Here is a 25911-nt window from a genome sequence, read left to right on the forward strand (position 1 = left end):
CTGGAAAAAAAACATGGTGACAATAGTAAACTGATGATAATAGTAATAACAAGTAATTGTAGTATTCTATCTCGACCAGTTTTTAAATATGTGAACAGGCACATAATGATAAATTAACATTTATCATTATGTGCATTAAAGGTACAGTGTGTAGAATTTTGTGATCTAGTGTTGAAGTTGCATGTTGCAGCTGAACACCCCTCACCTCACCCTCTCCTTCCAAACATGAAAAATAAACTGTGGTAGCCTTCAGTTGTCATAAAAACTCAAAAGGTGTTTAGTTTGTCCAGTCTGGACTAATGTAAAAAACATGGTGGTCTCCGTAGAGAGGGTCCCCTCAATGTAAATATAAAGTATTTAAATATAAAGGGTCTTTTCTGGGGTCAAGAAAACTACAATTCATACAATTTAGATGAAATGAATGAGTGAAAACATCATGAGGATTATTCTACATTAAATTTCTGCCAATAGTTTCCTTTCACCTAAATCTTACACACTGGACATTTAACACTGCAGTAAACAAAATACAGTGAACAAGTCAAAGAAAAAATTGGCTTAAATGTAACATCTAAGCCATTTTAAGCTCATGAGGAGATTTTTTAATGAGCAAAACATTTTTAAGGAACAATGAAAAGTTTAAAGTGGCGTAATGAGCCTCTAGAGTTGGACTTTATGTTAAAAGAAAATTACATCAAATTTTTTGGAAAACTTTTTCATCTACAACACTGTATGACTCAGTCTGTTAAAACAAAAAAAATATTTTTACTAAATAGTAGTTTATCATAGGTTTAGATATTGCTGGTGTATTGGCTTTTGACATATCTGGACACATTTATATTTCTTAGATCTGAGATGATCTTCAAACGACTCTATATAAATATGACTTCCAATAGAGAAGTAATAGATGTAGAACAAATTACACAACCTATTAGACTGACAATGACACTCTCTGGGCTGGGAGGTGAAATCAAGTCACACTCTATTTTGACACTTATGACACTGTTGACACTATAAAGAATAATTTTGGGGAAGTCCTTTCTTCCCTTTTGTGGAAGCTTTAATGCAATCTCAGTAGAAGTGAGATTTCTTTTGCTGAAGCTGGATGGTGTGTGGTGGAGTGTGACGGTCAGTCTATTACTGTACTTTCAAAGGCACACTCCTGCTCAGAGGTTTCCTGTTGAGACAGAAATGAACCTTCCGTCCAGAGAGGAGTGTGAGGGCTGGGACCAGGCACAAGTTGCCCACTTTATGTGCCAGGTGAGTACAAGAAAAACCGGAGACAAAATAAAGCAGAAAACCAGTGGATACTAAATGATGCTAGTTGACCTACAGTGGATTATGCCATGTTTGACAAGTTCTCTTCATGCAAACTGTACACAGCTCAAGCAAATGTTAAGACAGAGGGATTACGAAGACAAGTAATCTCTGTTTATGTGTAAATTCACAAACTAAAATCAATGTTTGCTGCCCTCAGAACAAAATGCAAGAATGTGTTACCACCGTAAAAAAGATGAGAATTAATGGACAAAGACTCCTGGTAAGTTAATCCCTCACATTTTCCTTATTTTACCTGCTTTCTCAGAAAATACTCTGTCCCTCTTCCAATTTCAAATTCTACTAATCTGTTCACGAGCATTTGATGGTTGTGGTTGTGTTTAGTTTATTATTCTAATTACATTAAAATGGACAGATCGTTCCAAGCAATCGTTATCGTTATTATGATAACCGTATAAAAAACAGCAGGACAATTTGATTAGTTGTATTAGAAAAAAATACTGTCAAACTGAATTTACAACGCAAAACATGTTTCACTCTTATTTTAGAGTCAAATATGTTTGCAGCAGTTTGGACTTTTTTCTCTCTTGTTCAGCTACATTTCCATCTAAATCCTGAACCTTTTGATGGATATTTCTTGAATAAATTGAGGAATACAGTTCATTTAAAATCTTAAGTAACCTAAGAAATTTTTACAGTTGAAACACAGAGGAGAGTTTGCAGGATATGAAACTTAACTATGTGAACTTGCTTGCATGACTTCCCACACACAGTTTGTAATGAGGGGCCCTTTGACTTCGACAAGTGAGTCATTTGCAACTTCTGCTTTGATAGGACTCTCACTGCTTTTGTCACCATGTGTGTAGAGCTGCAGGAGCATATCAGCACACTGGGGAAACACTGCTGTTCACATAATCCAAGTGGAAATTCATACTCGAAAGTCAAAAATATCACTAAAGCTCTGTCAGGCCAGATAGCCAATTAAAACAAATGTAGGGGTCATTAACATTTAAGGTGTGTTGATTCATTCATGACGTCAGCTCATGCATTGATTAACACACAAGAAAGAAAATCCACTTCAAAGTTTCCAATAACTGCCTGTAGTGACACATTGAATTTAATTACCAGTCACGACGGTGGGGCTGTTCAACTTATTAAGTTTGTCTGTGTGTGTGTGTGTCTGTGCGTGTGTTCCTGTACTTATCTGATTAGTAGTAAAGATTACTTCATTTAGTAATAATAACTGAGTGCTCATCTAATGATGTAGTAATGATTACTGAGTATTCCTCTAATGATGTAGTAATGATTACTGAGTATTCCTCTAATGATGTAGTAATGATTACTGAGTATTCCTCTAATGATGTAGTATTTACTGAGCATTGATAGGTCAGAACATCAACATGGTGAAATGCATTGTGACTCCATGACAGGATCATTTTTACCAAGCTAATGTCAACTTATAAAACTGTTACAGGAGAAAAACATCCTTTCATTCATCATCCCGTCTTCTGACTGTTTATTTATGATGCAATAGTAAGAATGCATTACAAAAGCCAGTCTATTACACTTGGACAGCTTGTGTTTCAACCAGGCACATTGTGTTCATTCTCCTCTACTGCTTAATGCCACGCTAATTACAACCTACTACAGCCACTGTGCAGTCAAATAGCAGGATGCTTGGCTGAGTGCCGGGTGAAATTCCCAGCCTAATAAATGTCTCAGATAAACTTATATAATGTAGGTAAAGTTGCCACCATAGGAACATTAGTTACATAACGAGCTACAATTGAACCGTGCCCACGCATGAATGCACTCGCATCATAGGTGCACTCTGGTACTTAAACAAATAGCACTACACCTCTGTTAGACACCATCATCCACATGTGGACGGTCTCTGAGGGCCCTCTGATACTTCTGAGAAGCACACTGCCACAGTGAGAGCAGGAGAAAACTGTCAGTGTCTCATTTTCACAGAAAGTAAGAACTGTGAAATGAGTCACTGGGCTATTAAAGCTGTGATCCCTACTTATTTAAGTTAAGTATCATTTAATCTGCCTCAGTCATGAGGGGGAAGAGGATTTTATGCAGTGAAATAACTTAAGCACGGGTTTATAACTTCCTAATATTTGGTATTTTGAGGATCCTATATTAATACCTCACTAATACGTCCTGTGCACTGCTTCTCTAAGCATTAATTTGTTCATATGCATCTTTTGATTGGCCACATCCTGAGAGCAAGGATCTACTCTTCTATTCATTATTCACTGACCCTGAACTTAATCCATCTCAGGTGGGATATTGCACCACTAAAATACTGCGTTTCCACAAAGTCTCACAGATTATTCACCACCCAAAATATGCTCACTGTGGATTTGTATCAGTCAGACTGATTAATGTTTCAGAGCAGAGACTTTCCTGCAGGTAACCAGTGCAGATCTGACAAATACATATATAGTGTGTGTATTGTGTAATAGACCCCATAGCTACAGACACTACCAGAGCACCAGAGCTCTATTAAGCTCAGGTACACATAGGCTTGTATTGAGAAGTATATTCTATCATGGCCACACAACTGCTGGCTACACACACCTTCACTTTAACCAGTCTGACAATCCTTCCCGGTCACACCCTATCAGTTTGATCTCTGCATGTAGTTGTGTGGAACTTTGTGTTTTGTATTTGATGTTTGTCCCCACTTAACAGCATGGCTTTATGGACTTCACTGTCCATGTCTTTGGTGGTTCCCAAACCTTCGGTTACACCACCCAGCTCCACAATTTAGAGGCAGGGTCAGTTTGGATCAGGGACATAAGCACAGTCCTGGAATATACACATATTGGACTTTTTGCCCTGGTTTTCCCTTATGGCCAGTTGGGCACATGGGTGGTCACTGTGCATAGTACGCCATTGATCGGAATATTAGGTAATAAAAATCCATCTGACTTAATGTTAGCTGGTTAATTCTACCTCTGTCTTCTCACCATTTTTCTCTTCTTCCCCTCTCTCTAATCTCTGAACTATTTATTTATTGATTAATAATACATCAATTAAAAGTCCTCTTTTTTATTCCCCATAGTAGAGGGCTGCTTTGGGTCCTGCCGGGTTCTGCGGGACCCAACGCAAATCTTGCGGAAGCAAGCAGGCAGGAACGGGCGGCTAAAAAAAACACTGTGGGATCGGGATGTAGCCTAGCGACAGGATGGAGTCAACAAATGATATGGAAAAGAAGCTGAAAACAAGGTCTTTACAACACAAAAACAAAGCAAGGCAAACAAACAACCCCATGAATCTCTTTATTAATAGCCTATAAAATGACGTGTTTTCTCCTGCGGGACGGGAGAAGACACAAAATCAATGTATCTCTATTATTGTGCGGGCATAAATCCTCTGAGTTTTTAGGGTGCGGGCGGGAGTGGACATACACATTGCGGGAGCTGGGCGGGAGTGTAACACACACGTTGCGGTTGCGGGTCAGAAATTCAGCGGGAGCGGGCAGGAGCGGGATGAAGAATACAGTCCCGCGCAGGGCTCTACCCCATAGCATTTTCAAATGATGAATTGACCTGTTATGTAATCAGTTTTTACAAAATAATACAATAGTTTACTACGTAATATATCAATCTCTATTTTATTTTACAGTTAGGTATTCTAAAAACAACAAAAGACTGAAAGGCTTGGGTAAAAATGGGATATTATTGTGAGAGATTAAGTGGAGGTAAACATTAATATAGAAATATACACTGGATGTATCCATATGCTGATGGATTATCTGATCAATACTATAGTGAGACTGAAAAAACACACTTTGAATATAAATTGCATTTTGTCCTGTCCTTGTGTCCTTGTATTTTGTCTGTATCACACAGCTCACTTCTGTGTAAAACAGAGTAGTCTTAATATTCAATCTGCATTTTCATCTCTGAAATTCATTTCTCTGAGGATATGAGACACAATTTATCTCAGCTGGTTTTCAGTAGGTGGTGCTCTTCACTTCAGTGTTGTGGCTCTTTGTAAATATCCAGTTCCTCTTGACAGAAAAACAGAAGTTTTTGTTTCTTTTGCAGTTTCATCGGAAGGGAAATTTCACTCTCTGTTGAAGAAACACTTCACAAGAGCAACTGTAAAAGCTTCAGAGTAGACTGTCTTACAAAGCAGAGTAAAATCCATTTTTTTGTTGATTATTATTAATTTAAAAACTACCTAATTTGTTCTTCACAGTCTGACCCATTAAAGAAAAGTATTGACCAGGAAGTGGGGATCAATCTTGATATTGTGACGTGGCCACAAAAAAATCGTACAGACACTGAGGAGCTGTAGCATTTCAGAAAGGACAGAAAAAGTGGGGGAATGGATAGAGTCAGGAAGGACCGAATGAATGACTGCAGTAAGTACCAGTTCCTAGGTCAATGATTTATAGAGTTGAAGGAATTCTTGAGGAGGCAGGCCACAAAATAAATTGACAAATCGCACCCCCCCAAAAAGACAGATGACGGATTCAGGCATTCGCAGGTAGACGATAAATTCCCCCAATTGCCCAACCCTAGAATGGAACCTACACACAAGTCTGATGTTGAAACCTCCAGTGTACATACACATATTATGTCTAATGCATATATATAATACTGTATGTTTCTGCAACATAGACATGTGAGTTTCATATACATGATCAGAAACATGTGTAAACCTATGCCTGCTGAACTGCAGCGGAAAAAGGAGGATTGAGTCATCACGTACTAAGTTCATTATGTGTCTAGGGGCATGAGGGTCTGAATGTCATGCAGCCAGTGTGTCGCTCCTGAACTTTGCTGTTGATTTACTTTGCATATTTATATGATGTTTATACAGTAGATGGAGCACAGGTCATAAAATAAGTAGATACAAGTTAGTAGGCAACACAGCATTAAACTGCTGTCATAAGAAAACATCTCGCTCTGCCTGGGACGCATCTCCTTCACCTCACACCTACAATATCTCCTCATCATTTGTTAAGACTGAGTGGAGATGTGCATAATTCTGGCTGAGAGGTGGGTGGCAACACACAACAGTGTACTACACTGTGGATGGGAATGACAGTGAGCTAGCTAAGCTCAGATAAAGGTAATCTCCATCTTTTTGATGCCTGTTCGATCACACTGGTAGACAGATTAAAAGAGGTGTGTAGTGGATCCAAAGAACTGTCAGCCTCCATCTCTGTGACACTGTGGCTGGTTGGAGAAGTCACTTTCAACTTGTGTGTTTGACATCCACACTACAAACAAAGGCCACTCAACAAGGAGAGCCTATGCACACATCTATGGCAACATGTTTTTGAAAAATCTACTAAATCTACAGTGTATAGGAAAAAGAGACTGCACCAGGTTCATGGTTCTAAAGGGTTGTACTTTGTTTCTTGATTAAAGTATGCCTGTGTTTTGCATGTAGCAATAAACGGGGTGCCATCTCCCATTAAAAGACAGATGTGCTTGCACTTGCCATTATAAAAGCAGCCTTGCCATGTAGTAAGAGAGAACAATTATCTGACGAGAAGTGAAAGGCAAGTGAAAACCAATATGTTGTGTGTGTTGTGCACGTGCCTACACTATCTTGATGATGCATCCTCAAAATAACAGCACGCCACTGACCTCTGACCAGGATATTGTTTGTCAATCGTTTTTTGCTGCCTCAAGACAACAATGCACAAACAATGCATCTGACAACACCTCATTTTAAGAACACATTCTTAAATTGAGGCATTCATGGGTCGATGTGTAGTGTTTATAGGATTACAGCATCATTTAAATTATTCTGATGTGATTTCAACTAAAGAAATAATCCTGAACATCTGTAGCCCAATGTGGAAATGTTGGTCAGTCAGTTCACAACTTTGGAGTTAGCTAACAGCTATTGGAGTGATGGGTACGAAATGGACAATTTGTCCAAAACTGAAATTTTGATATCCTGTATTTTTGCAAAACTATTTCCAGTAGCCTTTGAGAAAGTAATTGGGTCTGTAAGTTCATAAAACATGTTTTGAACCACATAAGAAATCTTTTTTTTTAATATATCTTACTGAAAAAGTCACACTCAAAGATGGAGGGAAAAATCATCTTTCCCAGTGAGAGAGCACACATATTTTCAGACTTTACTATAAGACATCCATAGTGTTCCTGATGGCTTGACTTTCCTTATCTGTTGCCATGCTTGTTCTTCTCTATCTGTCTATGAGATTTGCAATGAGTGCTAATTTCACGCTGAGACGATTTTTTTTTCTAAAAAGGAAAAAGACGTAGAAGAAAAAGCAACTCTTCCCTGTGGAGAAGAAAACTTGAGATGAACATTAAATATTCACTTTAGAAGACAGATATGTTTCTCTAGACATGACTTAAGTTATTAGAGGGCTGGCACATTCCCCAGGAGGCTAGTTGGTAATTATGACGGTAACTAACACTGAGGTGAGGATGAAAAATTACCCATACACTCACTCAAATGGGATTGATTTCAGTGACCGGCACAGATAATATTTAATTCACGTACTAGCCAATCAGAAGAGAGCTGTATAATACTATAATTTTGCATGATGTCACAAGATGGATTTAAAAGGAATCAAATCACCGATAAAGCCTATATACAAATAATCTACAGCTATGAAATTGCAGATCATTGCCAGTAAGAAGTAAAGCTGAAGTTGAAGTGAAGACATGTAAAAATGTAAATGTGATTGAGTGTTTTATACTGTGAGTGAGGGTTCCCAGTCTATAGTAAAAACAGGCTGCAGCTTGTAAAACTGTTGTGTCTCATTCAAACAAGCAGACAATTCTATAAATAATTCAATGTGGGAGCAATGCCAGAGTATCCACTGGGGCGCACTATTTGATATTTTATTCGGTGTCAAAAGGCTAAGTCTGATTTTATACAGACAGGTTTTTTTTCTTCCCTGTAAGCTAGTGGGATGATCAAGAGTGTATCTGTGAGGCCAAGGTTCAGTTCTTTGAAGGAGGTAAAGCCTTTCATATTAAGTGATCTCACTCTCTGATTTACAAATGATTAAATCACAAGCTCTGCTTAAAGAGGTAATGCATGCTTTTGTTGCACCAAAGTGCCCATTTTCACACACTGGTGTATTATGAGCTGCATTTTCAAGCCCCTCCCTGTGGTAAGTCTTAGATACAGGATAAGCAGCTTTGAAAAACTACCACACAATCAACTGTAGGCACATTAACAGTACATCATTACAGATGTTCCACAGGAGACTCTGCAGACAAAGACCTGTCCATGCATTAACATGTGTAAATGAAGTAGCCATGTTAGACTCACACCTCATACATTAACCTCTCCTAACAAGCTTCTATCCATTTGTTTATTTGATATCTTACAAACGGAAGAGAACAATAAACACATTCTCACAAACGTTTGTTGTCGTGGATCTTCATTTCATTACAATAAATATAAAACAGACGAGAGACGGAGCTGGTAACGACCTGCAGCAATGAATTATGAATGAAGAGGGGAATACATAATTTAGTGGGATTTGTTGCATATTTTATGGTAATCATTTTCCTTTCATTTACAAATCTCGATTGTCTTACTGTAACACAGACATTGAAATGCAATAAAAATCACTATGCAGCAGGAAATCGGATACCTTTTAACTGCATGTTGATTTATTAAAACTGTGATTGTGGTATTAGTGTGTTGTTAGAGTAGAGGAACACACTCTTCACCTGAAAGTCGACAGTTTTGAATGAAACAAGGTAACGGGGAAGAAAACACACATTTTTATCTGTGCTTTTCTTTTAAGAGATTATGTCTCCGCCTTTGTGTTCTCTGTGAAATTGACTCCCACTGAGATTGGATATTTTTGGTCTCATTGTTGCATTAAATACATAAATAAAAAGAGCTCCTGTTCTTACTATTCCCCATATAAATATTTATATCATCTATATATATCATCAGTAAGCTCTTGAGCAAGGCACCCAACCTCCAAGGTCTCTGTGAAGGTGTTGCAATATTTATCCATGAATAATGAAGAGTGTGAACGTGAAGTCCTGCAAGGTTTTATAATATATGCATGATTGTTGTATGTATTTGACAATCTCTGACCCTGTATCTCACTATTAGCTCTCCAGAAATAAAATGAGGTGGCGTTAGAAAGTGGCCCTTTGTAAGATGCTGCCATCTCCTGTGAGAGGAGAGGTAATGCATTGCTACAACTACCACCACCTCTGCTCAAACACACGTATTTAGTGAAGTGACACTCTGCTACAAAGAATCCCAGTCAAGTGTGAACTCTGTGGTCTCCAGTTTTAATATGTGTTTACAACTGATTTCTCTGATCCTTTCACAGAACCTGTCTGAGAGTGAAATGAGCAAGTTTAGTCTCATCCACCAACCGTGAGTAACACTTGAATACATCAGACATCACACACCTCCATCATACCCTCTTCTCTTCTCCCTGCCTCCATCCGTCAGCTCTTTTCTAACCATATCTTTCACGCTCTATCAATGGAAGCACTTGTGTCCTAAATCATCTGCTGCTACTGTCATCAGTGTAACATATTGGAGGAGCACTGAGGTCAATTCCAGAACGCAGGATACTCTACATATGCATTGAGATAGTCAGTTATTGATCATTTTTAAGTAAAGAATTCAAAATGACAGGAGGTGACTGAAAGTAATGTTATTTATACCAGTGTATAAAAAAAAGTTATACTTAAAAAATATATAAAATAAGAGGATGTCTCAAAAATAAATTAACAGGTGTTTCTACATGCATACAGTTATTTTGTACTTGAACACACATACAGCTGCATATGAAGGTTTTTGGTCTGACTGTCTGACTGCACCTGCACATTTGTGAGCACATGTTTTCTCATGTTTGTGAAATATGTTCCTCTTAATTTATCCCCATGTGTGTGTGGTTTGTGTGGGTGTGTACCTGTGTCTCACATAAACTGAAACTATTAAATAGAAAAGAGTAATGTGATGTGTGTATCTACTTTATATTTATTTAAGTATTTATAATTGATATGTGCATAATTCAAGATATTTGTTACTTTGAAAGTCTAAATGGCAAAAAAAAAGGAAGGTTCTATTTATGGTTTAATGCATTTTAAAATTACAAATGTTTCCAGTGTAAAAATTGAATCCATTTTCAAATTCAAGTGAGGTGGAAGTCAAATCCACTGAAAAATATTATATATATATATATATATATATAAATATATTTCAATTATTCATTTGTTTTAAATTATAAGCTGATGGTTAATTTTGTTAACATACAAGTGAAACTTCATTCAATCTCTTATATATTATATCTTGAACAATTTTGCAAATTAAATTTCACTAATTTTGATTATCTAAATTGACACTAAACTCAGTGTATTCAAGTTTATATTTTGAAAGTTTTTTTACTAATTTCTGTGCAGGTAAAAGTTGCAGAATGAAGGATGGTAAAAAACTCATTTACAGTAATCTGAGCCATTCCAGACTGAATAGTGACAAATGGCTTTGTCTCATAGTGAATCATACACAGTTGCTTCCTTAAAAATCAAGAGCCGTCTCTTTAATTCTTTAACAGTTGGGCCATTTCTCACCACAGACAGCATCTTGGTTGCCCCCTCTCTGCTGTGGTTCACTGTGATCAAAGGCAGAGCAGACATTTATTTAACACACACATCAACCCCCTGCCCGTCGAAACAGGTTGGGCACACGCTTATTCACCCTTCCGTACAACTCTGGATTACAACATGGTTCTTTCCACTTTACACTGAGCATGACCTTTCCCACAGACCAAAGTTAAAAACAGCCTGTGGTGTCCAGCATTGACATCAGTAATGACAAAGATCTTTTGTAAGGAGGAAATAGATATCTTTGCAACAGTTCGCACTAATTTGAAGGCCTCCCTAAGTGGCCTCTGATGGGTGATATACAGTTTATAGAGTGGGGTTAAAGTAGCAGTTAAAATGGCAGGGTCTCGATGAGGGTTAGTGGTGGAAGTAGAATTAAAAGTCGAGCGAGATGTGATGCAAGAGGTTTGTTCAAAGTGCGGTGGGGGCCCTCTAGTTATGAGGGCCAATTTTGGTTCAATACCATCATTGTGAGTACATTTTAACTTTGTGAGGAAATTTTGGCAGGTCCCCACAAATTCAATTGGTTTTTGAGGGTTAAGACTTAAGGGGCTAGGGAATGCATTATGTCAATGAGTGTCCTCACAACTATAGAGAGACACGTGTGTGTGTGTGTGTTTGTGTTTGTGACGCAGAGAGTGGAAAAGAGAAGTGATTTTTCTCACAGATGCGGGTATGAACACATTCCCTCCCCTCTATGACAAAGACGTGACTTGCAGCCAAACAGCATTTTTCATTTACGCTGCTGCAAACAATCTGGCAGCACAGGTTTAATGCACGAGACGGATAAAGAGCCAAAAAGTAAACTGGAAACATGAATATGGATACGCTAAGTAAATTCACCACTCCTGCCGTGGCAAAGATTCGGTAAGAGGCCTATTTTTATTTGAACTTTAGTATCTTTGTATGTGAATGATGACACACTGTCACTTCTTGCAAATCCTTTAGAATATCCGCTAAACTGTTGATTTGGCACCTTGGACAAAAATTTACATTTTGAAATTTAAGTTTCGAAATACTTCTGTGATATAATGTCAGTAAAAAAAATGTTTTTCCTTTGACAAAGCAACAAAGGGGTTGAAACTGTAAGAAATGTTTTACCACACGTTTCACTTGCCATGAAGTAGCAGGTAAACACAGGTTTAACTAACTAATCGCTCAGCCTACTCAAGTGTCTGTGTCTAAACAGACCTACAAGAACGTTTATTAACGTGATTACCTGTGTTTACCTACATGCCGAATGGCAGCTGTGAAAAAGATCTAAAGTAGTCATTTATCTAGAGCAGGGTGGAGAAGATATTTCCTATGAAAAGCAATCTCAATTTCTATAACGTCTTCCGAGGCCCGTACGGAATTGTCAAACACGTGTATGACATTAACCTCTTTGGTGAGAAAGCTGCAACTGCTTCTGTTTGGAGAGGAGGCCTGTCTGATGATACTGATGATGACATCAGCTATCAAAAATAGCTCGTTCAAATAAATCCCCACCATGGGTACTTCCAAAGTCAGTAATTCTTTCCTTGGATCAAACTCTGCAGAGATAACGATCACAAAAATGGCCAGTTAGTCAATATTTGTTCTGTCTGTTGTTTCATCACGGGCCACCAATGAAAAAAAATAACATGCACTTCGTTTTTTTCTTCTAAAGAAGTTCTTCTCAACAAAGTCTGGAGCAATTTTACTTTGTCTGGTTTTAGCAGCAACAAGGCTCTTTTACAACTTCTCCTTCTCCATGATGTTTCAGCTTTTTAACTGTTAGCGCACCTTTCAGCTGTTAGCTAACTTCTTAGTTACTACCTCACTTCTTAGCAGTTAGCTCACTCACAGGCTGTTAGCTCACCTCTTATGATGACCCATCAGCAGGAAGTAGAGGATGCTGAGGGGGCCGCTGCACCTTCTATTGGCCAGGGGCTGTAACTGCAAGGACAGATTTTACTACGTATAATGTTCCGTGCAAACTGAAAGAAGCACAGATTTTAGTGGAGGAATAGTGGGTTGAATGTAAAAGTCTGGTTTCTGTTCTTTTGAGCCCACAAAAATCATGATCTAGACATCGTAGAGACTTTCTCTCAGGACCCCCAACTCTGACTTCCAGCCTCCATGTTAGTCCCACATGTTAGTCTACTGTTCATGTTATTTTGTTTACCTCCCCAATGTTTTGATTGTAACTTTGCAAACTAAAAAATATATATGAGTAAATGTAACTTTAACATTTTGTTCAGCTTCAAATATTTATAATACTGCATATATCTGAAGCTTTGTCTCTGAATAACAATATCATTGGATGTGTTTTCCAGGCAGCTTCAAAAAATTGTTCAGGACATCAAGAAAAAAGATGACAGCTTTCTGAATAAACTAAGACGGTCAGTGCTACATTCTAACAAAAATACACAGTGGAAATATCCCAGTCTCAATGAACTTTCATTGTGACGTGGGAGACAAACCTTTGGAAAGTTTGGTGATCTACTTATTCTTAATGTCTTGTGTGTGTGTGCCCATATTTGCATCAGTGGAGGATGTCAATTCCTCTTTTACAGGCGTGGAATAAGAGACAAAAGCCACAAACCAAAAATAACTTCAACAGATGTCTGTTCTCTCACTTTCCTTTCCTGATGTGCGTCCTCTATTGACGTGTAAAGATAGAAACTATAATGACAAGTGGGTTTCTTCTCATCCTTTCTGTAAAATATAAACTGTCAGCCATGTGCACTTAAATAAATATATCAACCTCTCAAGCCTGTACAGCACAGGTGTCTGCTGTGATATATGTGAGAGAAACATGTCCTGCACCAAGACAAATATCACTAGTCAGACAATTCCACTTGAATACATCAAATCTACATCTTGTTATTAGATTTTTTATCTTTTATCAATAGTAAAGTGATGTGTTCTCATTGTAATCATTGTTATATCTCTCTACATTACAGATTTAAAAACAAACCAAGTCCAAAGGTACCTGAGAGAGATTACAGAGGTAAGACCTGTGTCTTTAACACTGCTGCAAATGAAACTGTGTTAATGAAGTAAAGACGTCTGTTGATTCCACATTGACACATGGAATTATTCTTTATTTATTTCATAAGATTCTCATTACAATAATCATCAAGATTATTTTTATTCTGAGATAAGTCTGCCTTTGAAACTCACAATGTGTGAGTTTCACCAGAATCTGACGTTTCCAGTCACAACAGGATGAATTCAGTGGTGTTACTGAAGTCTTACTGAAGGTCTTTAATTCTCTTGCTATAACACTTTGCCAATACACAACTAATCATTTTTACTTCACCATCTCCACAGCCTTAGAGTAAATTTTTATACCTGCTGGCTGCTTTATGGAATAATACATAAAACTGTGCAGTTTACTTTACTTTTACCAGGTTCCATATTCTTTCACATTCATTTCATCACTCTGATGTATCAGTAACTTGGCTTTATGAGCTTAATCCAGACTGTTTTAGTATAATATAAACATGGATTACAACTTTGAACCACAGTCTTGCAGTACCGTGATAGAAACCTCTGTGGTTCCTAAATATAAAATGTATTTATTTGTACAGAAAACGGCAACTGATCTTAAGAAACATGTTTACAATGGGATCCAAAGGCCTGAAATCACTCTCCTGTCATGTGAATGGGAAACACAATATTTCATATAAAACATACATATATATTTATCTATATCTATATAAACCCTCTCTGCTAGAGATGAGGCTTTGCTATAATATTAGAAAATGTACATGCCTGGATTAATTTAATGCTGGAATTCAGTACCTTTTATGCAACTGCAGGTTGAATGAATTCCACAAAATAATTTGCAATTAAATCCCTGTAAATGTTTGTGTGTACAGATGATGACAGGGATTTTGATGATCAGCAATCTGAACCTGATTATGTAAGTTGTAAATTGCTAGTAATTTAAATATGTCCTTTGTCTGATATACGTGTTTGAAACATTTGAAGTATGTCGTTCCCAGGATAACGAACTGTATGAGGATCTATGTGACGACCCGGACGGCAGCTACGAGCCTCCTCCCAGCCACAGAGTCTTCACCTCAACTCCCTTTGCTTCTCTCCCGAGGGGGGAGTACGTTGGTCAGTATACAGCTGTTTGACTTGAAGAGCTGCTCATATCTGCACCTTAGTCACACTGAAACTAGATTTCTTCATAAGTAATAATAATAATATCTTTATTTATGTAGAACTTCTCAAAACTGAATTACAAAGTGCTTTGCAAATAAAATTAAATAATTTAAAATGTGGTAATAATACAGTCATTAAAGAACTAATAAAAGAATGAAAACATTAAATGTGTAACAGAAATGTAGGCATTAGCACCTATAACAATAATAAAAACTAGAGTTATGGAATGTGGTATGATTAAAGTTCATTTTAAGCTTTGATTTAAAGCTTTAATTTGTTGAGTCCTTTTCACAGGTACTTTTCACACGTCATATTTGTGCAGAAAGGACTTGGCACATTAATGTTTCAGATTGGTTATTCATGCAAATGTTCATGTCCTGTTTCTACTTCTGCTTCTCCTTTCCAGACAGCTGCCGTAACCGTCCCAGCCGGCCCCCCAAGAAGCCCCTCCGCCCGAGCAAAGCCTCCAAACAACTGCCCCCCGAACCCACCCCCACTGGGAGTGATGAAGTAAAACCAACTTGAAGCTCTCACATACACACTTTAGCGCAGGCCTGTTTCTTGCTCAACGTTTTTGTAGAATTTTGCCATATCCTGTGTTTCCATAAATACTTTCCATGGAGTTAGCAAAGCTGACGTGGCCCTTTGTTCACAATATGCTGTTTTGTAGGATGACTACATCAGTCCAGACGGCAGCAACGATGATGACAACTACATAGAACCTGCAGAAAATCAACCCGCCAGTAAGATACACAACAACCTAAGAGAGAAAAGAATGTGTCTAAAACATGTGATATGTATACTACTGCTGTGATGACTAACAACTCCAAAAAATATATAAAAATACTAATAATACTCTCTATGCCTCTCCTCAGATCCCATAATTCCTTGTAGGCGCAGAACAGGGATGGGTCTCCCTATGTTACCTACACCCCCAGAGCATCGACCCAGTTCTGGTAGGTGCAACATTACACATGTTGTGCTAGAAGTTCAAAAGGGGCCAATTTGTATAATTATCATCCTTAATCAACACTACAAATACCATGCAATCAAGTATAACAGGGTGACCCCACTCCTTCTAAGATTCTTCCTTCTATTACGGTCCCTTGAACCATTTGTCTACAAGTATGATGATGTCAAACAGGAGGAACATTTACACTAGTTTGATTATTTGGGGAAATTCCGGGGCTGTTTTTCTGAAAAAAAGCTGGAAATAAGTGGTTATTGTAATTAACTGAAAAGTAAACAGTTGATCTATAGACAATGCCAGAAGAAAATAATGCCCACAACTCCCTGTCACACTGAATGTCTGTACAAATAATGTAGGAAATAAAAGTGGAGTCAAATGAAAACATGTCACAGTCAATTATGCTGGAACTCTAAGACAACAGTCCATCAATCTGTAAAGTTTTATAAAAAGTCCCAGGAGGAAGTGGTTGAATTACCTTTCTACTGTAATCATATCTCTTCTGATCCACTGAGGATAGAGTCATCCTCAAACTCTCACAGATCTGGAGCTTCAGCTCTATATCCCCACTTCCATCAGATCTTATACACGTGAAACAGGAGCCAAACGTTCAGAAGTCACATATTCAATAGAGCAAAGTTTCTTTTTTTACTTCTCAGACAAATAGTCCTCCATCAGTTTCATTCTGTAGAGTTTTACTCCAGCATATAACATATCTGTGTAATAGCTTCTGTTGTGTAAACTCCACTTCTGCTTCCTTTACACATCACCTACAGCGAGAGACAGTCAAACACGCAAAATGTCCACGGCCACTGCCGCATGAAAACTAATGTAGTCTTTGGTTATTTTTCAGATTTTTATGAAGTTCCAGACAAAGAGGCAAGTAAGCTGTAACAGACTTTACAAGCATGTTTAAGATGCTTTTATATGTGGAATTACATTTTATTTGAATATATCTTTACAGGAGACCGTATTACCTCCACCAGCAAGCAGGTCAGTTTCACACTCTCTTGACTAAGGTTCATACATTCATTTGTACAAACTTGGGTTATAATTTCCTTGTATCTACTTTACAGACTGTGTTCAGTGACTAAACAACAGTTACAGCCCTTACCACCAACACCAAGCCCCAGGTACTGACTGGCAACACTGTCATTCAATGCAAAGACCTAAGAGATCAATTGCAGAGTGAATTTTACTTGATTTCTACTTTGTCTGTTAGAATAGTTTGGTGCAAATGTTGAAATCATTACATTGCTTTGCTATTACCACACTCATAATAATTTGTTTTTGATTTTAGACAGGAAAGGAGTAGATCTCCACCTCCTGTAAGTGATGACAAACGTAGATTTCACATATAAAAAAGTTGTTTTGCAGAGACATGATAGAAGCTGCATATTTAGGAGGATATTGACCCATGGGTTTCCTGATTTTGCAGGTCCAGGAGCTTACAGGGGACGATGAATATGAAGTTTGCGATCCAAATGATTGTGAGTTTTTAATGAAATCATTTGTGTTAAGACTTCTACCATGAATCATTCAAGGAGTTATAAATTCCTTGCACTGGAATAATTAGTGGTGGATCACCTATGTATTTGGATGATGTGCTCTTTTAGGTTCCCATGATAAAGCTGCAGAGGGTCCTCCTCCACTTCTGCCAAAACCTATTCCCAGAGAGTAAGCATCACTTATGTCCCATTTTTCTAATGACATATAAATATAGTGAGACCTGTTTAAATTTTATGAGGAGCTGATAATCTGATCTTATTGTTTTTTACACAGGAGGTCACCAAAACCACCTCTAAGGCCGGTAGGATGTCTTTTAATCAAGTGCACAAAGTGCTTCATCCACATAATAGTGCAGAATATCATCCTTGTTTTGCCGTATTTAATTTTGCTGAATGCTGAAAAACATTTAATATGATTTCTGTTGCAGAAGCCGGATTTAAAACCAAGGCAGTTTGAAAGTAAGTGTTCACATTCATTTGCATCATTAGTCACAGCAGGGTGACTTTTTATGAAACTGCGGAGCTAGATGGCAGTAACTGGCCGATTAGTTGTTAGCGCTATCTATTTCTGGAATGAATGTCTTTCCCTGAAACAAACATTAATGTGTTACCAGCACACATTTCAATGCCAGTGCATTTTTGGGACATAAGAATGATGACTGGTTGTAGAGTTTTAATGTCCAGAGATGAGCTAAATAAACACATCCAAATGTTGCACACACAAACAAGCACTAATTGATGTGCCCTGATTAGTTCACAGTTTTTCCACATTAAATCTATTCCAGTTTAAAAGGGCTGTAAGCAGACGACGTAGACAGTTAAAGATGTGCAGTATAAGCCTTGAAACCAGGACTGGGCGATATGGCCAAAAACAATATCAAGATTAAATATTTCCGATCAGTTGATACAGATATTTATCTTGATGAATGTCACATTATTATTTCTGTGAAGTTTAAAAACAGAATGAAGCTTCTGAATGAAGGTTTTCTTTTTAAACTTTCCTTTATGAGCAGACAGCAAACACTTGATAGAAAGCAAAACATTTTACATCCGAGGTAGCACACTTGTGCATTATTACGATATAAGTTGGACCTTTTTTATAATGTTATTAATGACATTCATATTGTTTGCTTAGCCCTTCTTAAAACAACTAGGTTTCATTTGTTATATTTGTAATTATCAGGTAAAACATATAGACATGTTATCCCTTTTTTTAATGAAGCTATTAAATAAGATATTTATTAATTATTAAGTTATTGATATTATTAAGATAATACTTCATCACCGTATGTCTGGATTTCCACAGGCCAAACGTTGCCTGTGATGCAAACGGACCACAAAGTTCCTCAAAAGGCTTTTACACTGGACTTGAACCGACTTAAGTAAGAACTACAACATATACATTCTACTGACTGTCCACTTTTAAATTCAAGTTGAATTACATTGCTTTGCTGTACTTGTGATCTCTATTGCAGAATTCCTCTTCCACATTTGACCCCCCTCAGTAAGTACAGCTCCTTCTTATGTCTCGTATAGCTGCCATATTTGTAAATGGTATTTATCATTTTTGTGCTTTATTGTTAAAAATGCTCTTACTATAAAAGCTTCACTGTAACTAAACACCATAATGTGTCTGTGTGTGTGTTTGTGTCTGATGTGTCAGAACTATCACACAGAGGAAGTGTTCCTGCTGATACTGGGTCACAGGATGAAGATAAGGTGATCCACATAAAACATGACATTGTTAAACGGATTTAAATGACTCAACAAATTATTTATGTGAATGTGTTTAAAAATATCCCCTTTTTTTCTGCTGACTCCTCCTCAGGTTGAAGACATGTGTAAGAAACCCTGGTACGCCGGCGCCTGTGACCGCAGGACCGCTGACGAGGTTTTGCTTCACTCAAATAAAGTGAGAATGCCCGTATTTAGAAAAGCACTGTTGTTAATCCAACCGAGCAGTGTGTGGATTTTTTCCCATGATGCCATGCTGGGTTTGACTGCGAGTGCTCTCTGTTTCAGGACGGGGCGTTTATGGTGAGGAAGAGCTCCGGTCATGACGCACAGCAGCCCTACACATTAGTGGTGTTTTACAAGGGCAGGGTGTACAACATACCAATCCGCTTTATAGCAGACATGCAGCAGTATGCACTGGGAAGAGAGAAGAGAGGAGAGGAGGTAGAGTGGAGGACGTTTTATTTCTCTCATTTAGACTATGTTTGATGATGTTGCAGAGAGTTGGTGACAAAGTAGATCTCTTAAGCTTAAACAATTCAGTTTGCCCAATATATTTAAAGCCATGTTTATGTCAGTGTGGACATGTTGATCTTGTCCTGAGTAATAAAGTTTGACCGTAGCTGTTGGTTTTGAGGTCAATCAAAGACACTGTTGTTTGACTCAAACTATATTATTTGGCCAAATAATGTTTAAAATGTCCAGAATTTCCTGATATGTAGCGTAAAGGGCCTTGAAATAACAGATACGCACCAATACACTTTGTTTTATAATAATGTCGATGTCAGAATGTTATTACTTCTTTCAGAAAGGTTGAGGTATAGTTTTCCTATACATGCTTTATCACCTGATATCCTATCCTCACCTGCATCATAGGCTTTTTTTTTCATTTTGTTTTATGATAGCAGGAAAAACATATGTCTAATTAATAACTTTAGTCCGTCCATGTCCCTCCGAGCCTTGACAAGGGCCGGACACATTTTGCGGCATCACTGACAGATGTAGAGTCTCACAACAGTAATTTTCACACAATGTAAAAATCACAAAATATGCTATTTTATATTTTTGTCCTGCTGGGCTCATTTTTGAGGGTTTTATAGCATAGCAAGCATAACTGTCACAATTTTCAATTTGCACATACAAATTAAAGAGAGTAAATTAAATTTAACAGTAAATAGTAATTTCAGCATGCACAACACCACATTACCCAAAAAAGTGCAGCAGGAACTTTAGTTTAAAACGCAGGACAAGATGGTGAATGTCTCTCTTGTGCATCTGAAGGTTTTCTGCAGGAGTTTAATAAGGGTCATCAGTTGTGTCCCTTAGCGTCATGGTGTTTTGGCCTCTTAACCACAAAGGCAAATGGATATCAGCTGTTATTGATTTTAATGACATCTATGCTTTCCCACTATGACATGTCAACATTTCTTCAGTGAAAAGGGCTCAAATCCAATCTTTATGAAATGGCTGTTGATTGGGAGTGTGACGTTAACATTTCACTCCTACATTATATTTTCTTTATAAGTTTCTTCCTGACAATGGAACAACAGGCCAACCGAGAACACAGATGATAAAGAATATTGGACAATTATAGATAATGTAAACAAGTAAAATGATGACATCAAACACAGACCTTAAAACTGTCACTATCACCTCAACCATTTCTAGAAGTCATGTCAGAACATCTCATAAATCAACATTTCAGCTTATTAACTTCATGAGGTGGGAATTTAAACTTTTCTCTTTAGACTAACTAATCATCCTCATTTTGTTTTTCTCAGCATTTCAGCAGCGTCTCCCACATCATCCAGAACCACCAGAGGAATCTTCTGATGCTGATCGACAGCCAGAATAACAGCAAAGACGCCACCAAGTTGTGTTACCCCATGAGGCCTTAAGACAACCCAGTAAACAGTGTTCGGGCTTGTGCATCCCAACCTGCTGTTTATTGTCAGACTGTTTACAGAAGTGAATGTGTGATGCTTTGTTGATAATACATGGTGCTGGAGTCTGCACCGGACTTTCCTGCATTGCTGGTCATGCAGAGTTGAAAGCAGTACTGACTCAGAAGAAGTTTTAACTCAAGTTTTATTAAGTTTTTTTTAATGCTCTGTCAGTAAACAGTGTATCAAAATGAATGCAAGGAATGAGACAGTGTTGCTGTAGCAGAGGGAAGCAGGTAGACACATTATTCAGTTACAAGAGCAGAACTTTGGAGAGCCAAAAAGCACAGGGTTGTATGTTTTTGATTTAATAAAACTCTTATTCTTGTTGTAAAAGTCAACTCACGTCTTCAGTCATCAGAAAATAACCAACGGGAACTGACAACAGTCCGATTTATTCTCCTTTTAACAAATAATGTTGTCATACTCATACACATTGGTTGCATAACGAAAATGCCAAGGCACTTTGTGAAACTTCTATATTCTAATATTTTACAGTACCTCCAGCTGGACTATATACAAATTTTATTTTTTTCCCCCAAAATCGAAAAAAGTGTACACACGCACACATATGCACACACACAGTGAGTGACTGACTCTCCAGATCTGGGGGTACATGCACAATTTAGGTACATTCGTCCAATTATTCCTTGAGTGTCACACACATAAAGACGAGCCACAGTTCCCTTTGCTGTGAATACTCGGGGATCACGGCTGCCACCACAGTGGGACGCTGGTCGAGATTGTCAAAGGCTTAGGCCTAATAAGGTGAGGTAACAGGAAATATAAATCCTCCTTTCATAGTGCAATTAAAAGATGAGATTATCATTTCAAGTCAAAAGAGAGAAAACACACATTAGCGAAATGATCTAGGCCTTTTCCTCTTTAAAATAAATCCAGATTTCAGAAAGAAATGATTTTGGTAGTATTTCATCTATATCACAGAACAACGATTCATTCTTTTAAATTAATTCTGTCTTTAGGAGAGTAGATCTCCAACTGAATAAATGCATGAAAATACCTTTAAAAAGATAATACCATATTTGAACAGAATTTGGAGATTATACAAAAATTGTAGAAATAAACAGATTTTTTTCAAGGGCCCAAAAAGCATAAAGAAAAAGCATGAAAAGACTAAACCTAGAGTCATAAATAAATGTTGAATAAAAACAGCTTATTGTCTCTTTTTTTAAACACAAAGTTTTGGTATATCTGAGTAACCTGTGGGTCTCTGCATCCCATTCCAAAAACATAAATATTATAGCTACCACACTGTATAGCCTACCCGTACATAAACTGATCCATAAAACTCAGATGGTATGGCAAATATACATATTACAGTGATCTATAAAAGATTCCATACGACAGTGTACTTAAATCACCTTAAATAAAGCTATTGCGTAGACATGATACAAAACATATATAAAGAACTAAGTTGTCAACACCACGTCCTTGTGGCTGCACAAATAATTACTGATCTACAAAGAGTTTGCACCAAGCTACTCATACTGGGAGAGAGACGAAGGTAAATGTTTTAATCACCCTGAGAATGTGAACCTTCCAGGAAGAGTGACAATGATTCAAATAAAATAAAAAAAATCACTCATTAAGACCTTAAAAAAGAGGAGAGTGGCTATCACAGTTTGTTATTGTTTTGTTGTATTGCAAAGTCATCCTTTTGTTCCAGTCTAGTTGTGTTTTTCATCCAGTGTGTGTGACATTCAAGAGTTTTCACAGTTTGGCCTTTTCCACTCCATCAGGTGTCGCTGCCGATGGTCTATCCACATTTCCTGACTTGCAAACACCCTGCCGCAAAACCAGCAGCGGAACTTTGTCACGGCGTCCCTGCTAGAAGAGACTGCGCCCACTACTTCATACTTTTTTCTGCTCAACCTGCGAAGTTTTAACTTCAAAAGAAACCTCTCCTGTACGGAGTTTTTCGTGAGTCCTGCAGAGTCCGGCTGGACCCTTTGGGGGTCGTACGTCTGAGGGGCCTCACTGTTCATGGCTGACAGAGCGCTCAGAGTCCTGCGGGACAACACCACTTTCTGCACCTCTCCTTTGTACCTGTTAACCACCTCCATGATCCTGGCCACCTCAGGGATGTCGGCATCTGGGTGATTGAGCACCACAACAGGCTGGTCTCCCGCCGGACGCTTCACCAACTGAGTTGGATTTATGGCTACTAACTTCAGGGTCCTCTCCTGTTTTTTTGGGGCCGGCTGCCACCGGTGCCCAGAGGCTGATGAGGGCTCCTGTTGGATGGCTTTCCCCACAGGCAAGTGGGTGCTGCCCAGCAGATCTGGGCAGGAGTCTGCAGGCACCTCTCTGCCTCTCATCCCCTCAGCACTATGGTTACTCTGCTCTGAAGACAGAGCAAGGCTCGAGTCTTCCAGGTTTACCTCACCTGGAAGGAAAAAGGGTGAAAATACTTATTAAAAAATGCTTTAAAAAAACAAACTTGCTCGTATTCTTGAATTTAAAATATATACTTAATGTTAAAAAGCCTACAGGTGTTAATCTTTAACCACTATGTCTGAGCAGAAGCTATAATTTGCCATCTTACCCTGTGGTGTAATAGCTGGTTGGGAAACAGGGGAAGACTTGGTGTAACTGCCTTGAGTCTCTCCATCAGCTGCTGAACTCGTCTTATCGTCTGACTCATGGCGGTCCACGCTACTGCCTGATGTTTGGGGCGGTGAGTTCTTGGGGCACATCTCTACCTCAGTCTCTGTCACAGCTCCTGACTTACCAGCTGAACTTGTTTCAGAGAAATGCATCATATCTGCATCATCTTGCATTTCTTGATGGATCGACAACAAGCTTACGAGCATGCTGGGCTCATTAACGTCCATATTTATAGATCCCACTGGCTGTGCAGCACAACTGGGGCTCAGTTCTTCTCCTGGCTTTGATTGTGGATCTGAAGTGACAGCTTCAGCTGGCTCACGCAGATCAGTCTTGGAAGCTCTGGTCCATTTCTTCTCTGTTAGAACCTGTGCTGTCTTCTCTGTTGTTATTTGAGGAGTTGGCAGCCCATGATCGTCACCTCCTGATGGAGACAAAGAGCTTTGTGAAACCCACTGCTTCTCCTTCACGGGATTCTTCTTCAGCACTATTTTCAAGGGCAGTCCTGAGGATCTTTTATCCACTTTTATAGACTTTCGTTTCCGTCTTCGATATCGCCTCTTATTTTTTGGTAGGACTTTACGGATGGACGTCGGCTCTGCGCTCTCATTCGTCAACTTCAGCTCACTGGAGATATTAATCACATCCTCATGCATAGGCTCCTGCTGTTTTCTCCCATGTTCCTCCATTTCCTGATCAGTCTTTAATTCCTGATTCTCTCTGTTTTCCTGCATTTGCGTGCACTCGGATGCCTCGCTCTGGCCTGACACTGAGACGTCATTGTGGAGTTTGCTTTCAGTCTGTGGACAAGGAAAACAATCATTCAAATTTGACTGGCATCCATTTTGGTCCACTGCACACCGAGCATCATCAGCAGCACTGTCAGGGAAAACAGTCTCTTTATCTGATGTCGACATCCTTCGCATCCTTTTGGCATAAGCGGCGCCGTTCTGTGCCACAGTTATCTTATTCTTGACCGTGAGGACAGTAAGGTCAGACGAGTTTGACACGATGCCATTCTCTGACTTCGGATGAAGAGTCACAGCTTGAGGGACATTCGACAAAACGGTTTTCAGAGCCTTGGTCCATTTCTGGTCACCAGTTTCCCTGGCGACAGATTTCATCAAAAACTGCTGAGTCTCTTCTAGTGTTGTTTGTGGATCTGAAAGGTGGCAGTATTTATCCAGGAACTCTCTCCCTGGCAGGGACAGACAGTCCTGGGTCAGCCAACACATTTCCTTAACTGCACTTCTTGTTAATCTAGGCTTCATTTTTGGGATTGGGTCTTTTGGTTTGATTGCTATGGAATGAACCTCCACCTTTTTCCTCCCCCTCTGGTTACCATTCTGGCGAACATGGACAGCTTTAATGTGCTTAGTAATCAGCCATTTCTGAGACGTCTCATAGTCACAGTGTTGACAACGTAAAGTTGGTTTAGGCCCAAACTGATTATTGTCCTTTGTGCGCAGAGATATATCATTGTTCAGTCCTTCTAGGCCCAAATTATGTGCATATACATGTTCTAAAAATACTCTAACGTCACCTGTGGAGAATCTCTGACACGTCTCACATGAATATTTGCCATTCTGGCAGTGACACAGAGTCAAGTGTGCACTGAATTCAGGCCATGTGCGCTGAACATCGTCATTACAAATGCTGCAACAAGAAAAAGTGTCCTTGTGGCTTAATAGATGAATCTGTAGGTAGGAGAACTCGTGTGTTTTAAAAGTACACGTATGACAGGCAAAGACTGGCGGGCTCCCTCTGTGTTTGTCCTCAAAGTGTCCCACCAAGTCTTTTGGAACATATTCCAAGTTGTCGCTGCATTGAGAGCATGTGAACCTCAGTGTATTGTCACTGTCGTTTGTCCTCTGCTGTGCTTCCTGGGAGGTCTTCTTTGATGAAGGCCACACTTTGCTTTGCTCCCACTCTTCTGCTGTCTTCTTTGGTCCACACTTATCTTTACTTTGCATAGTTTGGGGCTGAACAGCGGTCTTCCTGAGGTGGAGCCTTCTGCGCCTGTTTCTGCCCCTCTTCTTGAAACGCTGTTTCTTATCTCCTGCGGAGGTAGCTGCGGAAATATCCATCGGATCCATGGGTTTTCAGCTTTC

General features: G+C 38.7%; 2 protein-coding genes across 5 annotated transcripts in view; one reads left to right on the forward strand and one right to left on the reverse strand.

Moving 5' to 3' along the window:
• On the forward strand, positions 1–21513 carry blnk (B cell linker). Of its 4 annotated transcripts, XM_069538354.1 has the most exons (25): positions 1084–1257; positions 1475–1537; positions 9599–9645; positions 11516–11747; positions 13178–13243; positions 13808–13854; positions 14729–14772; positions 14855–14972; positions 15427–15530; positions 15691–15763; positions 15896–15976; positions 16841–16866; positions 16952–16980; positions 17064–17120; positions 17288–17315; positions 17426–17477; positions 17604–17664; positions 17770–17797; positions 17924–17954; positions 18802–18877; positions 18971–18999; positions 19159–19214; positions 19324–19407; positions 19518–19673; positions 21011–21513. In XM_069538354.1, the coding sequence occupies exons 4-25, from the start codon at positions 11695–11697 to the stop codon at positions 21125–21127; spliced, it is 1416 nt and encodes a 471-aa protein (XP_069394455.1). In that variant the 5' UTR covers positions 1084–1257; positions 1475–1537; positions 9599–9645; positions 11516–11694; the 3' UTR covers positions 21128–21513. The 4 variants fall into 4 exon arrangements, with proteins under 4 accessions (XP_019952400.2, XP_069394454.1, XP_069394455.1 ...); XM_020096841.2 differs by lacking the exon at positions 11516–11747 and having other exon boundaries at positions 1–1257; XM_020096851.2 differs by lacking the exon at positions 1084–1257 and having other exon boundaries at positions 1480–1537; positions 10680–11747.
• Positions 21301–25911, reverse strand: part of LOC109635560 (uncharacterized) — an 8653-nt gene continuing 4042 nt past the window's right edge. The window contains exons 2-3 of the mRNA XM_020096829.2: positions 23739–25910; positions 21301–23579 (exon numbers count right to left, since the gene is read on the reverse strand). Of these exons, the coding sequence (XP_019952388.2) occupies positions 22894–23579; positions 23739–25896 (2844 nt within the window). The 5' untranslated portion in view covers positions 25897–25910 and the 3' untranslated portion in view covers positions 21301–22893. The remainder of the gene's footprint in view (positions 23580–23738; position 25911) is intronic.

The sequence above is a fragment of the Paralichthys olivaceus genome, chromosome 14, assembly GCF_024713975.1.
Source record: "Paralichthys olivaceus isolate ysfri-2021 chromosome 14, ASM2471397v2, whole genome shotgun sequence".
NCBI classification, from domain to species: domain Eukaryota; kingdom Metazoa; phylum Chordata; class Actinopteri; order Pleuronectiformes; family Paralichthyidae; genus Paralichthys; species Paralichthys olivaceus.

Coding starts and splice junctions, on each gene's coding strand:
- blnk (XM_020096841.2), top strand. CDS start 1,189: ATGAACCTTCCGTCCAGAGAGGAGTGTGAGGGCTGGGACCAGGCACAA. Junction 15,531..15,690: donor CCCCCACTGGGAGTGATGAA/GTAAAACCAACT, acceptor GCTGTTTTGTAG/GATGACTACATCAGTCCAGA. Junction 15,977..16,840: donor AGAGCATCGACCCAGTTCTG/GTAGGTGCAACA, acceptor GTTATTTTTCAG/ATTTTTATGAAGTTCCAGAC.